The 16,036-nt window shown below is 53.9% G+C and overlaps 1 protein-coding gene across 1 annotated transcript in view; it reads right to left on the bottom strand.

Annotated features, from left to right (window-relative positions):
• Window positions 1–9,911: 9,911 nt before the first annotated feature.
• Window positions 9,912–16,036, bottom strand: part of cenpk (centromere protein K) — a 33,408-nt gene continuing 27,283 nt past the window's right edge. The window contains exons 11-12 of the mRNA XM_043680042.2: window positions 11,928–11,990; window positions 9,912–10,459 (exon numbers count right to left, since the gene is read on the bottom strand). Coding sequence (XP_043535977.1) covers window positions 10,301–10,459; window positions 11,928–11,990 — 222 coding nt within the window. The 3' untranslated portion in view covers window positions 9,912–10,300. The remainder of the gene's footprint in view (window positions 10,460–11,927; window positions 11,991–16,036) is intronic.

Here is a 16,036-nt window from a genome sequence, read left to right as displayed (position 1 = left end):
CCTCAGCAAAATCATTCACATCCAAAACATGCAATTCAAAAACGTGCTCTGAAATAACTGCTGACAATTAATGATCTCACCCACACCTCACTGAATTACAACAGGTTATGCATAAACAATATGACATGAGAGCTTCATGATGGAGAGAGTGAGCCTTCAATTCACTCTGAACCCGTTACCAAGTTGGGGTGGATGTGAATTGATTGTTATTCAAGCTGTGCAATTCCTCTCCCCTCCATCTATCGACCCCTCCATCTATCATGTTTGCACATCGCTGACTGTGTTCAAGGTCAGATGAGAACGAAGGGATAGGCAAAGGGGTGGGCAATGTCACTGATCCTGAGCCCAAAGACTCCGGGTTCACGCCCCGCTCAGATTCCAGACTCGGTGGGTGAGCCAATGAGACGGACAAATCCTTCCGACATACCAGGCGGTTAGGAACGGGAGATTCCCGGCCAACCACGAGAGAGGAGAAAGCAAGGGCTTGGCCACTTCCCCAGGAAAGGACATGGTCTTTATCTCTCAGGAGGTGGGAAGGAAAGGCAGTCGGCAAAGAGGCAGACCCGCATCCACGGAGCATGGTATGTGGTCCCTGTTCCGACTGGGAGGGGTGGGGGGGAGGGGGGGGGGTGTAGGCATCTGGATGGGTCTGGGGAGAGGGCCTGTGCCCGAAAGATCGAATCTCCTGTTCCCTGGATGCTGCCTGACCTGCTGTACTGTTCCAGCAATAAAGTTTCAACAATGTCAGAAATAAACTTTCTCACTGATTGAGTAGTTAGGGTACAGAATGCACTGCCTGCAAGTGTGGTGGAGGCAGGTTCAGTTGAGGAGATCACTGGATGCTTGTTTTTGGAAAGCAATGGCACGCAGAGGAATGGAGAAAAGGCAGGAGAGATTGGCACTTGGCAACAGAAACAGTGCGACTACGATGGACCGAGTGGTCTGTGCTGCATCACAGCAATTCTCTGATTTGTGTTGCATAGCAAGCTGTGCAGTGTCTGCTGCACTCCCCTCCCCCACCCAGCCAAATGGTAACAATGCAGTTCCAATGCTGGCAAATAGCTGAACAAGGTTCACTGGGATGAGGGGTGTCAGTGAGGTGAAGAGATTAGAGATGCTGGAACAACGCCTCTCCTCTGCTAGATGTCCTCCAAGCTGACTGTCAAAGAATATAGCTAAGCTCAATGGTTCTGGCAGTGATGGCCTGCTGTGCAAGGACTAGCCATTTTCCAGAAAATAAACTGGGCAAAACAGAAAGCCCTGAAGAAGGGCTCATGCCCGAAATGTCGATTCTCCTGCTCCTTGGATGCTGCCTGACCTGCTGCGCTTTTCCAGCAACAGATTTTCAGCTCTGATCTCCAGCATCTATCTGCAGCCCTCACTTTCTCTCTAAAACAGAAAGATTGCCAAGAGAGGTTCCCGGCGTAGACAGGCTTGAGCTTCTGGAGAAGCCGAGACTGTATTTCTTCGAGAAGCCGTGATATAGAAGCGCAAGTGGTAAACAAAGTCAGAGGTCTCACTACACCGGGTTATGGTCCAACAGGTTTATTTGAAACCACAAGCTTTTTGAGCACTGCTCCTTGGTCAGGTGAAGTTCCGAGGAGAAATTTGATATTCGGTCAAGGTGTCCAAACCAAGAGGAGGGGGAGGTCAGGGCCGGGCCAGAGGAACAGATTGGCAGGTGGACTGGGAGTCAAAGGGACCACAGATTGAAGGTGATCAGCCAAAGGGGAGACAGTGGGAGAACCATTTTCATGCAGGAAGTGGGGTTAGGGTCTGGAATGCACTGCCTGAGAACGCAATATGAAGTGGAGGTAGCTTCAATCGATGACTTTCAGAGGGATTTGGATAATTATCTGAACAGAATGAATGTACAGAGTTATGGTGGGAGGAAGGTGCGTGAGAGGCATGAGATGAGCTGCTCATTTGAACAGGTAGCACAGGGACAATGGGTCAAATTGCCTTCCTCCACTCCAAAACGATTCAGCAACCCTGCAGCTGGGTTTCTCAAACGCCTACATTGGGGCAGGGAGGGGGTGGCTCGGATAATATCGCCAAGCCAACCCTATTGTACAAACACAACCTGATACTGTGGCTTTCATATAACTGCGGATGCGGACGACCTGAAACGGAAATTGCTGGAGAAACCCAAAGTCTGGCAGTGTCCACCAAAAGAAAGCAGAATAATTGCTTTTGAGTACTGTGACCCTTATTCAGAACCGACAGTAGCTTGGAAAGAAATGCAAGCTGGAAGAACAGGATCTCATTTGGGGTCTTTGCAGCCTTCAGGATTCAATATCGAGTTTGTCCTTTACCTACTCACACACCCCAGGCCCTGTCATATGGCGTGGGTTGCTTTCAGCAAAGCCAACCCATTTTCACCGCCTCATCAGCCCCAATATCAGATTTTCTTCCTCCCCATTCCTCCAATTACCCAACATAATTCCTCTGCTTCAGCCTAATGCTTCTCCTTCAGCGCAGAGACCACTTTTCCCAGCTACCATCAGTTCGAAAGAAGGTTCACTGGACTTGAAACGTTAACTGTGTTTTTTCTCTCTCCACTTCAAAGCTACGATCGCTCTGGTACAGTGTGGGCTGTCTCAGACAGACAGTCTGATGAGGACACCTTGTGGACACCACCAGTTCGACACACTCGATCGACACACTGACCCCCACCTTCAACACTCACTCCCTCCACCCCCCACACTCGATCGACACACTGACCCCCACCTTCAACACTCACTCCCTCCACCCCCCCACACTCGATCGACACACTGACCCCCACCTTCAACACTCACTCCCTCCACCCCCCACTCGATCGACACACTGACCCCCACCTTCAACACTCACTCCCTCCACCCCCCACACTCGATCGACATACTGACCCCCACCTTCATCACTCACTCCCTCCACCCCCCCCACACTCGATCGACACACTGACCCCCACCTTCAACACTCACTCCCTCCACACCCCCCCACATTCGATCGACACACTGACCCCCACCTTCAACACTCACTCCCTCCACCCCCCCACACTCGATCGACACACTGACCCCCACCTTCAACACTCACTCCCTCCACCTCCCCCACACTCGATCGACACACTGACCCCCACCTTCAACACTCACTCCCTCCACCCTCCCCACACTCGATCGACACACTGACCCCCACCTTCAACACTCACTCCCTCCACCCCCCACACTCGATCGACGCACTGACCCCCACCTTCAACACTCACTCCCTCCCCCCCACACTCGATCGACACACTGACCCCCACCTTCAACACTCACTCCCTCCACACCCCCACACTCGATCGACACACTGACCCCCACCTTCAACACTCACTCCCTCCCCCTCCCACACTCGATCGACACACTGACCCCCACCTTCAACACTCACTCCCTCCACCCGCCCCACACTCGATCGACACACTGACCCCCACCTTCAACACTCACTCCCTCCACCCCCCACACACTCGATCGACACACTGACCCCCACCTTCAACACTCACTCCCTCCACCCCCCACACTCGATCGACACACTGACCCCACCTTCAACACTCACTCCCTCCACCCCCCCACACTCGATCGACACACTGACCCCACCTTCAACACTCACTCCCTCCACCCCCCCACACTCGATCGACACACTGACCCCCACCTTCAACACTCACTCCCTCCACCCCCCCACACTCGATCGACACACTGACCCCCACCTTCAACACTCACTCCCTCCACCCCCCCCACACTCGATCGACACACTGACCCCCACCTTCAACACTCACTCCCTCCACCCCCCCACACTCCATCGACACACTGACCCCCACCTTCAACACTCACTCCCTCCACCCCCCCACACTCGATCGACACACTGACCCCCACCTTCAACACTCACTCCCTCCACCCCCCCACACTCGATCGACACACTGACCCCCACCTTCAACACTCACTCCCTCCACCCCCCCACACTCGATCGACACACTGACCCCCACCTTCAACACTCACTCCCTCCACCCCCCCACACTCGATCGACACACTGACCCCCACCTTCAACACTCACTCCCTCCCCCCCCACACTCGATCGACACACTGACCCCCACCTTCAACACTCACTCCCTCCCCCCCCCCACACTCGATCGACACACTGACCCCCACCTTCAACACTCAGTCCCTCCCCCCCCCACACTCGATCGACACACTGACCCCCACCTTCAACACTCACTCCCTCCTCCCCCCCCACACTCGATCCACACACTGACCCCCACCTTCAACACCCCCTCCCTCAATCGACACACTGACCCCCACCTTCAACACCCCCTCCCTCGATCAACACACTGACCCCCACCTTCAACACTCACTCCCTCCACCCCCCCCACACTCGATCGACACACTGACCCCCACCTTCAACACTCACTCTCTCCACCCCCCCACACTCGATCGACACACTGACCCCCACCTTCAACACTCACTCCCTCCACCCCCCACACTCGATCGACACACTGACCCCCACCTTCAACACTCCCTCCCCTCGCCCCCCCACACTCGATCGACACACTGACCCCCACCTTCAACACTCCCTCCCCTCGCCCCCCCACACTCGATCGACACACTGACCCCCACCTTCAACACTCACTCCCTCCACCCCCCCACACTCGATCGACACACTGCCCCCCACCTTCAACACTCACTCCCTCCACCCCCCCACACTCGATCGACACACTGACCCCCACCTTCAACACTCACTCCCTCCACCCCCCCACACTCGATCGACACACCGACCCCCACCTTCAACACTCACTCCCTCCACCCCCCCCACACTCGATCTACACACTGACCCCCACCTTCAACACTCACTCCCTCCACCCGCCCCACACTCGATCGACACACTGACCCCCACCTTCAACACTCACTCCCTCCACCCCCCCACACTCGATCGACACACTGACCCCCACCTTCAACACTCACTCCCTCCACCCCCCACACTCGATCGACACACTGACCCCCACCTTCAACACTCCCTCCCCTCGCCCCCCCACACTCGATCGACACACTGACCCCCACCTTCAACACTCACTCCCTCCACCCCCCACACTCGATCGACACACCGACCCCCACCTTCAACACTCACTCCCTCCACCCCCCCACTCGATCGACACACTGACCCCCACCTTCAACACTCACTCCCTCCACCCCCCCCACACTCGATCGACACACTGACCCCCACCTTCAACACTCACTCCCTCCACCCCCCCACACTCGATCGACACACTGACCCCCACCTTCAACACTCACTCCCTCCACCACCCCCCACACTCGATCGACACAGTGACCCCCCACCTTCAACACTCACTCCCTCCACCCCCCCACACTCCATCGACACACTGACCCCCACCTTCAACACTCACTCCCTCCACCCCCCCACACTCGATCGACACACTGACCCCCACCTTCAACACTCACTCCCTCCACCCCCCACACTCGATCGACACACTGACCCCCACCTTCAACACTCACTCCCTCCACCCCCCACACTCGATCGACACACTGACACCCACCTTCAACACTCACTCCCTCCACCCCCCCACACTCGATCGACACACTGACCCCCACCTTCAACACTCACTCCCTCCACCCCCCACACTCGATCGACACACCGACCCCCACCTTCAACACTCACTCCCTCCACCCCCCCACACTCGATCGACACACTGACCCCCACCTTCAACACTCACTCCCTCCACCCCCCCCACACTCGATCGACACACTGACCCCCACCTTCAACACTCACTCCCTCCACCCCCCCACACTCCATCGACACACTGACCCCCACCTTCAACACTCACTCCCTCCACCCCCCCACACTCGATCGACACACTGACCCCCACCTTCAACACTCACTCCCTCCCCCCCCACACTCGATCGACACACTGACCCCCACCTTCAACACTCACTCCCTCCCCCCCCCACACTCGATCGACACACTGACCCCCACCTTCAACACTCAGTCCCTCCCCCCCCCACACTCGATCGACACACTGACCCCCACCTTCAACACTCACTCCCTCCTCCCCCCCCACACTCGATCCACACACTGACCCCCACCTTCAACACCCCCTCCCTCAATCGACACACTGACCCCCACCTTCAACACCCCCTCCCTCGATCAACACACTGACCCCCACCTTCAACACTCACTCCCTCCACCCCCCCCACACTCGATCGACACACTGACCCCCACCTTCAACACTCACTCTCTCCACCCCCCCACACTCGATCGACACACTGACCCCCACCTTCAACACTCACTCCCTCCACCCCCCACACTCGATCGACACACTGACCCCCACCTTCAACACTCACTCCCTCCACCCCCCACACTCGATCGACACACTGACCCCCACCTTCAACACTCACTCCCTCCACCCCCCCACACTCGTTCGACACACTGACCCCCACCTTCAACACTCACTCCCTCCTCCCCCCCCACACTCGATCGACACACTGACCCCCACCTTCAACACTCACTCCCTCCACCCCCCCACACTCGATCAACACACTGACCCCCACCTTCAACACTCACTCCCTCCTCCCCCCCCACACTCGATCGACACACTGACCCCCACCTTCAACACTCACTCCCTCCACCCCCCACACTCGATCGACACACTGACCCCCATCTTCAACACTCACTCCCTCCACCCCCCACACTCGATCGACACACTGACCCCCACCTTCAACACTCACTCCCTCCACCCCCCCACACTCGATCAACACACTGACCCCCATCTTCAACACTCACTCCCTCAACCCCCCACACTCGATCGACACACTGACCCCCACCTTCAACACCCCCTCCCTCCACCCCCCCACACTCGATCGACACACTGACCCCCACCTTCAACACTCACTCCCTCCACCCCCCCCACACTCGACCGACACACTGACCCCCACCTTCAACACTCACTCCCTCCACCCCCCCACACTCGATCGACGCACTGACCCCCACCTTCAACACTCACTCCCTCCACCCCCCCACACTCGTTCGACACACAGACCCCCACCTTCAACACTCACTCCCTCCACCCCCCCACACTCGATCGACACACTGACCCCCACTTTCAACACTCACTCCCTCCACCCCCCACACTCGTTCGACACACTGACCCCCACCTTCAACACTCACTCCCTCCCCCCCACACTCGTTCGACACACTGACCCCCACCTTCAACACTCACTCCCTCCACCCCCCCCACACTCGATCGACACACTGACCCCCACCTTCAACACTTACTCCCTCCACCCCCCCACACTCGATCGACACACTGACCCCCACCTTCAACACTCACTCCCTCCACCCCCCCACACTCAATCGACACACTGACCCCCACCTTCAACACTCACTCCCTCCACCCCCCCACACTCAATCGACACACTGACCCCCACCTTCAACACTCACTCCCTCCACCCCCCACACTCAATCGACACACTGACCCCCACCTTCAACACTCACTCCCTCCACCCCCCCACACTCGTTCGACACACTGACCCCCACCTTCAACACTCACTCCCTCCACCCCCCCACACTCGTTCGACACACTGACCCCCACCTTCAACACTCACTCCCTCCACCCCCCCCACACTCAATCGACACACTGACCCCCACCTTCAACATCACTCCCTCCACCCCCCCACACTCGTTCGACACACTGACCCCCACCTTCAACACTCACTCCCTCCACCCCCCCACACTCGATCGACACACTGACCCCCACCTTCAACACTCACTCCCTCCACCCCCCCCACACTCGTTCGACACACTGACCCCCACCTTCAACACTCACTCCCTCCACCCCCCCACACTCGTTCGACACACTGACCCCCACCTTCAACACTCACTCCCTCCACCCCCCCACACTCGATCGACACACTGACCCCCACCTTCAACACTCACTCCCTCCCCCCCCACACTCGTTCGACACACTGACCCCCACCTTCAACACTCACTCCCTCCACCCCCCCACACTCGATCGACACACTGACCCCCACCTTCAACACTCACTCCCTCCACCCCCCCACACTCGATCGACACACTGACCCCCACCTTCAACACTCACTCCCTCCACCCCCCCACACTCGTTCGACACACTGACCCCCACCTTCAACACTCACTCCCTCCAACCCCCACACTCGATCGACACACTGACCCCCACCTTCAACACTCACTCCCTCCAACCCCCACACTCGATCGACACACTGACCCCCACCTTCAACACCCCCTCCCTCAATCGACACACTGACCCCCACCTTCAACACCCCCTCCCTCGATCAACACACTGACCCCCACCTTCAACACTCACTCCCTCCACCCCCCCACACTCGATCAACACACTGACCCCCACCTTCAACACTCACTCCCTCCACCCCCCCACACTCGATCGACACACTGACCCCCACCTTCAACACTCACTCCCTCCACCCCCCCACACTCGATCGACACACTGACCCCCACCTTCAACACTCACTCGTTCCACCCCCCCACACTCAGCCATTCCTTTACTTGGGGAGGGAGCTTTTCTCTGATTGTAGCCCTGCACTACACTTGGGAACAGTGTTGACTCTGTACATTCCACTCCCACCTCCAACCTCCACCTCCAACATTCCAACCTCCACTCCCGGCACCTTCCCTTGCAACCGCAGGAGGTGCAACACTTGCGCCGACACCTCCCCCCTCACTTCTCTCCAAGGCCCCAAGGGAAACTTCCATATCCGCCACAGATTCACCTGCACCTCCACCCACATCATCTACTGCATCCGCTGCAGCCGGTGTGGCCTCCTCTATATTGGGGAGACAGGCCGCCTACTTGCGGAGCGATTCAGAGAGCACCTCTGGGCCACCCGGACGAACCAACCCAACCACCCTGTAGCACAGCATTTCAACTCCCCCTCCCACTCCACCGAGGATATGCAGGTCATTGGACTCATCCACCGCCAAACCACAACAACCCGACGGTCGGAGGAGGAGCGTCTTATCTTCCGACTGGGAACCCTCCAACCGCAGGGGATGAACTTGGACTTCACCAGTTTCTTCATCCCCCCTCCCCCCACCTTGTCTCAGCCGAATCCCTCCAGCCCGGCACCGCCTTCCTGACCTGCAGTCTTCTTCTTGACCTCTCCGCCTCCATCCTACTCCGACCTATCACCCTCACCTTGACCTCTTTCCACCTATCACATTTCCAACGCCCCTCCTCCAAGTCCCTCCTCCCTACCTTTTATCTTCTCCTGCTGAACACCCTCTGCTCATTCCTGAAGAAGGGCCTGTGCCCGAAACGTCGAATCTCCTGTTCCCTGGATGCTGCCTGACCTGCTGTGCTGTTCCAGCAATAAAGTTTCAACTTTGATCTCCAGCATCTGCAGACCTCACTTTCTCCTCTGTACATTCCCCACCAACTCTCCCCCCCCGCCCCCCCACCCCCCCCGCCCCCCCACCCCCCACACACACACACACACTATTCAGCCGATACTAAAAGTCTACCAACCTTTCAGAAAATCAAGGTGTTCGAAAACAGGAGGCAAAGTCAAGTTACAAGAGCTTTAATGAACAATACATCAGGAGGAACTCTGCAAAGTCACTGCAGAGTCATCAGGATGTGGCACACTGAGTGTGTGAATCAGTGTCCCTGGCTGCACAGGGCCGGGGAGGAGAGTAGGGTCCAACAACTGCATCTCGGAACATTCCAGAGCACAGGACAGTGGAGCTTGGGAACATACAGCTGCAAGTCTTCCACTGCCTACCGTCCCTTTATACAATGGTGTCAAGCTCTGCGTCCACTTCATCTCCATTGGTGAGGCATTTTGCTGTTGTCTTGTTTATAACTGTTGGGCCATGGACCCCAGGAGGTGGAAGGGAGGGGGGGGGGGGGGGGGGGGGGGATGTGCGCATCTATTCCCGCTGCTTGCTCGCTCTGCAACGATATGGTCCACACGTCGCATGTACATATGGGTGGGGAACAACCAGACGGAGCAGCTCACATCAGGGGCTCCCAGGGAGCGCAGTAAGTAACAGAAACGTGCGCACACAAACTGTCCAGCATCCGCAGAGATACATGAGGTGGGGAGGTGGGGGGAGAATGGGCTCCCCCCCAGCCCCCATTCCATAACTCCTTTGTTTACAGAAGCCAGTCCTGCGTCCTGCCAGGCAGGAGGAGAGGAGCAGGGTGGGGAGATGGCAAAGTTGGTCCATTGCCGGTGGGAAGGGGTGAGGGGGTTCACGATGTGGCCAAGGGCCACCCCCACATCACCTGCTACTGGTTGAATTCCTCCAGGCGGATTCGGTGGGGGTCGTCGGGGTGGCGTAGGACCACCCCATAACGCAGCAGGGCTTCGAGGAAGGGCGGCCAGAAAGTATCATCCAGCTCCAGGTAGGGATCATGGGGGCTCTTCATAGCCTTGGTAATGAGTAGCTGACAGAGAGAGAGAGAGAGAGAGAGAGGGGCAGAGAGACACAGACACGAGCGGATAAGGGCCAGGCTGCATTCAAACATCAAAACAAATTCAAACAACACAAAATGGCACCCGACAGATTCAAAGACAGACAGGCTGAAGGTCTTCTTGTTTGAAAAGGCAACACTTCCTTGAACGTTTAAACCCCAAAGTGCTGCTGACTGGCTTCCCAACCTCCAGCAACTCATCCAAACAGCCACTCCACCACCATCCCCAATACCATAATGTACACAGGCTCCCATTCACCCATCACTGACTTCCACGCATGTGATGAACTGACTCAGGATCTGGCAACATTGCCATTTTAAAATACTCACCTTTGTTTTCAAATCATTCCTCACTCACTCCCCCTCCCTATCCCCGTCATCCCTATCAGCCCCTACACCCCCTCCAGTCCCTACACCCCCTCCCTATGTCTGTCACCTCCTCCAGCCCCTACACCTCCTCGCTATCTGTCACCTCCACCAGCCCCTACACCCCCTCCCTATTTGTCACCCCCTACACCCCCTCCCTATCCCTGTCCCCTCCTACAGCCCCTACACCCCCTCCCTATCTCTGTCACCTCCTCCAGCCCCTACACCCTCCTCCCTATCTCTGTCACCTCCACCAGCCCCTACACCCCCTCTCTATCTCTGTCACCTCCTTTAGCCCCTACACCCTCCTCCCTATCTCTGTCACCTCCATCAGCCCCTACACCCCCTCCCTATGTCTGTCAACCCCTACAGCCCATACACCCTCCTCCCTATCTGTCACCTCCACCAGCCCCTACACCCCCTCCCTATCTCTGTCCCCTCCTCCTGCCCCTACACTCCCTCTCTATCTCTAGTCACCTCCTTCTACTCTGAGAAGTCTGTGCTTCTCCAGTTCAGGCATTTTGCACATTCTCCGATTTCCATCGTTCCACCAGACACAGCCATGCTGTGTGTTGTCGTGGGCCCTAAGCTCTGGAATTCTGTCTCTAAACCCCTCCACACCTTTTACAATCCTCCCAGCTCTCTCTCCTTTGCTATCTCTCTTCCTTTGAGACACTGTTTAAAATTCAATCTCCCTGAGCAGCTCAGAGTTAGATTTTGCTTGATTCATGCTCCTGCAGGAAAGGGTGTCTCCTCACATTAATGTGAATACTTGCACATTACCTCTCAGTCTGGTCTCCGTATCAAATACACAGGCACTTTGCATCCTAAAATCCAGACACGATAACCCCAATGCAATACTGGGGATGTGCTGCACTGACACGAGGCATTTAAACTGGAGTTATCCCCAATCCTGATCACTGTCTGGGAGGGTCAGTCTCACCTGGAAGCATGGGAGGAGGTTTACCAGTCCCAGTCCAAACCTCCTATTCCCACAGTGGCGGGCAGCATTAACTGAAACACACCTCCCCCATCCCCACCCTCCACCTCTGTCCCCATTAACCACAATCCTCACCTCAAGAATCTCATGCAGCGTGATGAAGTTGGCCGAGCCTTTATATCTCTCAGCAGCCGATCTCTGGAAAATGGGGAGTCATATGAAGGTTAATGACAGCCCTTAAACTGGTCCCTGCTCCCCTCACCACCCCTGCAGCCCGTAAAGTGGCCTTTTGGCCCTTCGCATTTGGACTAGGTCTGTAAGTGAGCAGTTCGCCCAGTGCCACTCCACCGTAAGAGGTACTCAAACCAATGGTTGAAGAATACGCCAATACTGAAACATTTTGATGGAGACTAGGTTGTGCAAGGACTGCAGATCTGCAGATAGGTCTTTGGAATGTAAACTGGAAAAAATAGCAAAATTCCAAGCAGTGAGAAACTTCAGAGTGCTTCAGTGCAGAGGGACCTGGGTGCCTCATTGCATGAATATCAGAAAACTAGTGTTTGAGTACTGCAGGTGACATGGGAGGCAAATGGAATTTGTGTGCTCATTGCTAAAGGAGAACAGTATAAAAGTAGGGAAGTGCTACTATAATCGTACAACATATCGGTGTTTCCAATGAATTGTGCACATAGTTTTGGTCCCTTTACTTGAGGAGGAATGCAATTACATTGGAGGCAGTTCAGAGTAGGCTGACTAGATAGATTCTGGTGATGACGGGTTTGTTTTATGCAAAGATGTTGAGTAATTTAGGCTTATATTCTCTGGAGAAACATGAAAATAGATTTAACTGAGGTAGATAAAATGCTGAAAGGTGATTTCAAAGTAGTCATCGATCAGATATTTCTCCTTGTCGGGAAATCTAGAACTAGAGATCCTAACTTTAGGATAAGGAGTAGCAGATTTAAAACAGACATGAAGAAAAATTACTCCTCTCAAAGGATCATGAATCTGTAGAATTCAGTCCCCCAGAGAGCAGTGGCTGCTGAGTCAAGGAGGAGACATACAAATCTTTAATTAGTTCTGAAGAATATAACTGGACCTGAAATATAAACTCTGCTTTCTCTCCACATATGTTGCCAGACCTGCTGAGTTTTTCCAGCACTTTCTTTTTTTCTCTTTAGTTTGTAATGTGTTAGGGTTATAAACAGCGGGCAAAAAAGTTGAGTTGACGTCAAGTTGAGATCAACCAGGGTTGTATCAAATGGCAGAGCAGGCTCTTGGGGTAAAATGGCCTACTCCCGCACCTAGTTCTAAAATTCTGACAGTTCCAGTGATGTGGAGAGTGCAGGAACTGGGAATTTGTCCTTGGAAGAGAAGGACAAGAGGGGCATTTGACGAGATGCTTGAAATCTAGAGGAGGCCTGGAACACAGAGGGCACACGGACTGAAGGCAATCAGCAACATGAGGAGAAACATGAGTTTTCACACTGAAAGTGGTTATGGTCTGGAACACGCTGCCTGAGAGCATGGGGAGGTGGGGGAAGCAGTTTCAAATTGAGGCTTTCAAGAAGGAATTGTATCGTTATCTGAAAAGGAATGACGTATCGAGCTAACACACGGGGAGAGGGCATAGAAACATAACTAAGTGAATTGCAGATTTGGACAGGCATAGCAGTGAACTAGATGGCCTCTCCCCTGCACTATTACAATTCTACAATGACCATTTTCTAAGAAGCCCATTTTGTATCAATTGGTTAATGTGCGCACTGAGCAGGAGGCAGCAAACGCTCCACACGGAGACGAACACAGACTGACACTGTGCAGTGTGTGTTGAGTGGGCTGCATCTGTACTGGGAGAGGATACGCACTGCAAGAATCCTCAGTCTCCAAGGCCCCAACTAACCAAAGACTAAAATAAAAACAGAAGGTGCAGGCCAAGTAGAGAATGAGCTCAATAAGACTCTTCTGCATTTGCAGATTGAGGTTCTGTCCCGCAGACACTCAAGATCACGGGGTAAGTGAAATGTTGAGTTACACTGTGAGGGGCTCGGAGGACAGGGACAAAGCTTATAGAAGACCTTGATGAGACTCCAGCTGGAAATCTGTGTGCCATTTCCATCTCTCTATTTCAGGAAATATTTTGTGTTGGAGGCGACACAGCAAAGCTTCACACTATCCCTGGGACGACGGGGAATTGACTTATGATGAGGGGCTGAGAAAATTGGGCTGTTATTCCCCAGAAATAAGAAGACTGGGAAAGGGTTTTCTCGTTACCTCAGAAAAGCAGCTAACATAATCAGAGACCTTCCCACCCCAGTTATAATCTCTTTTATCAGACAGAAGATACAAAAGCTTAAACACGAGTTCCAACAGATTCGGGAATAGCTTCTTCTCCGCTGTTATTCGACTTCTGAAAGAACCTCTCAAATTTTAAATTTAATGTTGATCTCGCTCTTTATGCACCTTCTCTGCAACTGTATTATTGTATTCCTCGCTCTGTTCTATTACCCTAATGGGGGGGGGGGTTAAACTAACTCTGCAGGGGCATGGGAACCTAGGGGCATGGCTTTAGGGTGCAGGACCTGGAGTGTAGGGAGGATAGGAACATGGCATCAATCTCAAAGGAGGGTGCCTGTAAACAGGAAAGTGGCTTGAAGTGTGTATACTTCAATGCAAGAAGTATACGAAATAAGGTAGGTGAACTTGCAGCGTGGGTTGGTACCTGGGATTTTGATGTTGTGGCTATTACGGAGACATGGGTAGAACAGGGACAGGATTGGCTGTTGCAGGTTCCAGGGTTTAAATGTTTTAGTAGGGTCAGAGGTGGGGGGTAAAAGAGGGGGAGGTGTGGCATTGCTTGTCAAAGATAGTATTACAGCGGTGGAAAGGACGATGGATGAAGACTCGCCATCTGAGGTAGTTTGGGCTGAGGTTAGGAATAGGAAAGGTGAGGTCACCCTTTTAGGAGTTTTTTACAGGCCTCCTAATAGTCTTAGAAACGTAGAAGAAAGGATTGCGAGGATGATTCAGGAGAAGAGTGAAAGTAATAGGGTGGTTGTTATGGGGGACTTTAACTTTCCTGATATTGACTGGGAAAGCTATAGCTCGAGTTCGTTATATGGGTCGGTGTTTGTCCAATGTGTGCAGGAGAGTTTCCTGGCACACTATGTAGACAGGCCAACAAGGGGTGAGGCCATACTGGATTTGGTTCTGGGTAACGAACCAGGCCAGGTGTTAGAATTGGAGGAAGGTGAGCACTTTGGGGATAGTGACCACAATTCGGTGACTTTTACTCTAGTGATGGAGAGGGATAAATGTGCACTGCAGGGCAAGAGTTATAGCTGGGGTCAGGGAAATTATGATGCAGTGAGGCACGACCTAGGATGCGTGGCTTGGAAAAGTAGGCTTCAAGGCAAGGGCACAATTGATATGTGGAGCTTGTTAAAGGAGCAACTATTGAGTGTCCTTGATAAGTATGTACCTGTCAGGCAGGGAGGAAAGGGTCGTATCAGGGGGCCGTGGTTTAATAAGGAATTGGAATCCCTTGTTAAAGGAAAGAGGGCGGCCTATGTAAAGATGAGGCGTGAAGGTTCAATTGGGGCGATTGAGAGTTATGAGGTAGCCAGGAAGGATCTGAAGAGAGAGCTAAGAGCAGCAAGGAGGGGACATGAAAAGTCCTTAGTTGGTAGGATTAGGGAAAACCCTAAGGCTTTCTATAGGTATGTCAGGAATAAAAGAATGACTAGGGTAGGAATAGGTCCAGTCAAGGATAGTAGTGGGAAGCTGCGTGTGGAGGCTGAAGAGATTGGGGAGATACTGAATGAATACTTTTCGTCAGTATTCACTCAGGAACAGGACATTGTTGCCGATGTGAATATTGAGTCACAATTAATTAGAATGAATGGCTTTGAGGTATGTAGGGAAGAGGTGTTGGAAATTCTGGAAAGGGTGAAAATAGATAAGTCCCCTGGGCCTGATGGCATTTATCCTAGGATTCTCTGGGAAGCAAGGGAGAAGATTGCAGAGCCATTGGCCTTGATTTTTATGTCCTCGTTGTCTACAGGAGTAGTGCCAGTAGACTGGAGGATAGCAAATGTGGTTCCCTTGTTCAAGAAGGGGAGTAGGGATAACCCTAGTAACTATAGGCCGGTGAGTCTCACTTCTGTTGTGGGCAAAGTCTTAGAGAGAATTGTAAGGGAAAGGATTTATGAACATCTGGATAGGAATAATGTGATCAAGGATAG

This window comes from Chiloscyllium plagiosum, unplaced genomic scaffold, assembly GCF_037043375.1.
Source record: "Chiloscyllium plagiosum isolate Xiang-an unplaced genomic scaffold, Cpla_swu_hap1 HiC_scaffold_51, whole genome shotgun sequence".
Classification (NCBI taxonomy): domain Eukaryota; kingdom Metazoa; phylum Chordata; class Chondrichthyes; order Orectolobiformes; family Hemiscylliidae; genus Chiloscyllium; species Chiloscyllium plagiosum.
The sequence above is the reverse complement of the archived record's forward strand: the minus strand, read 5'-3'. Positions and strand labels throughout refer to the sequence as shown.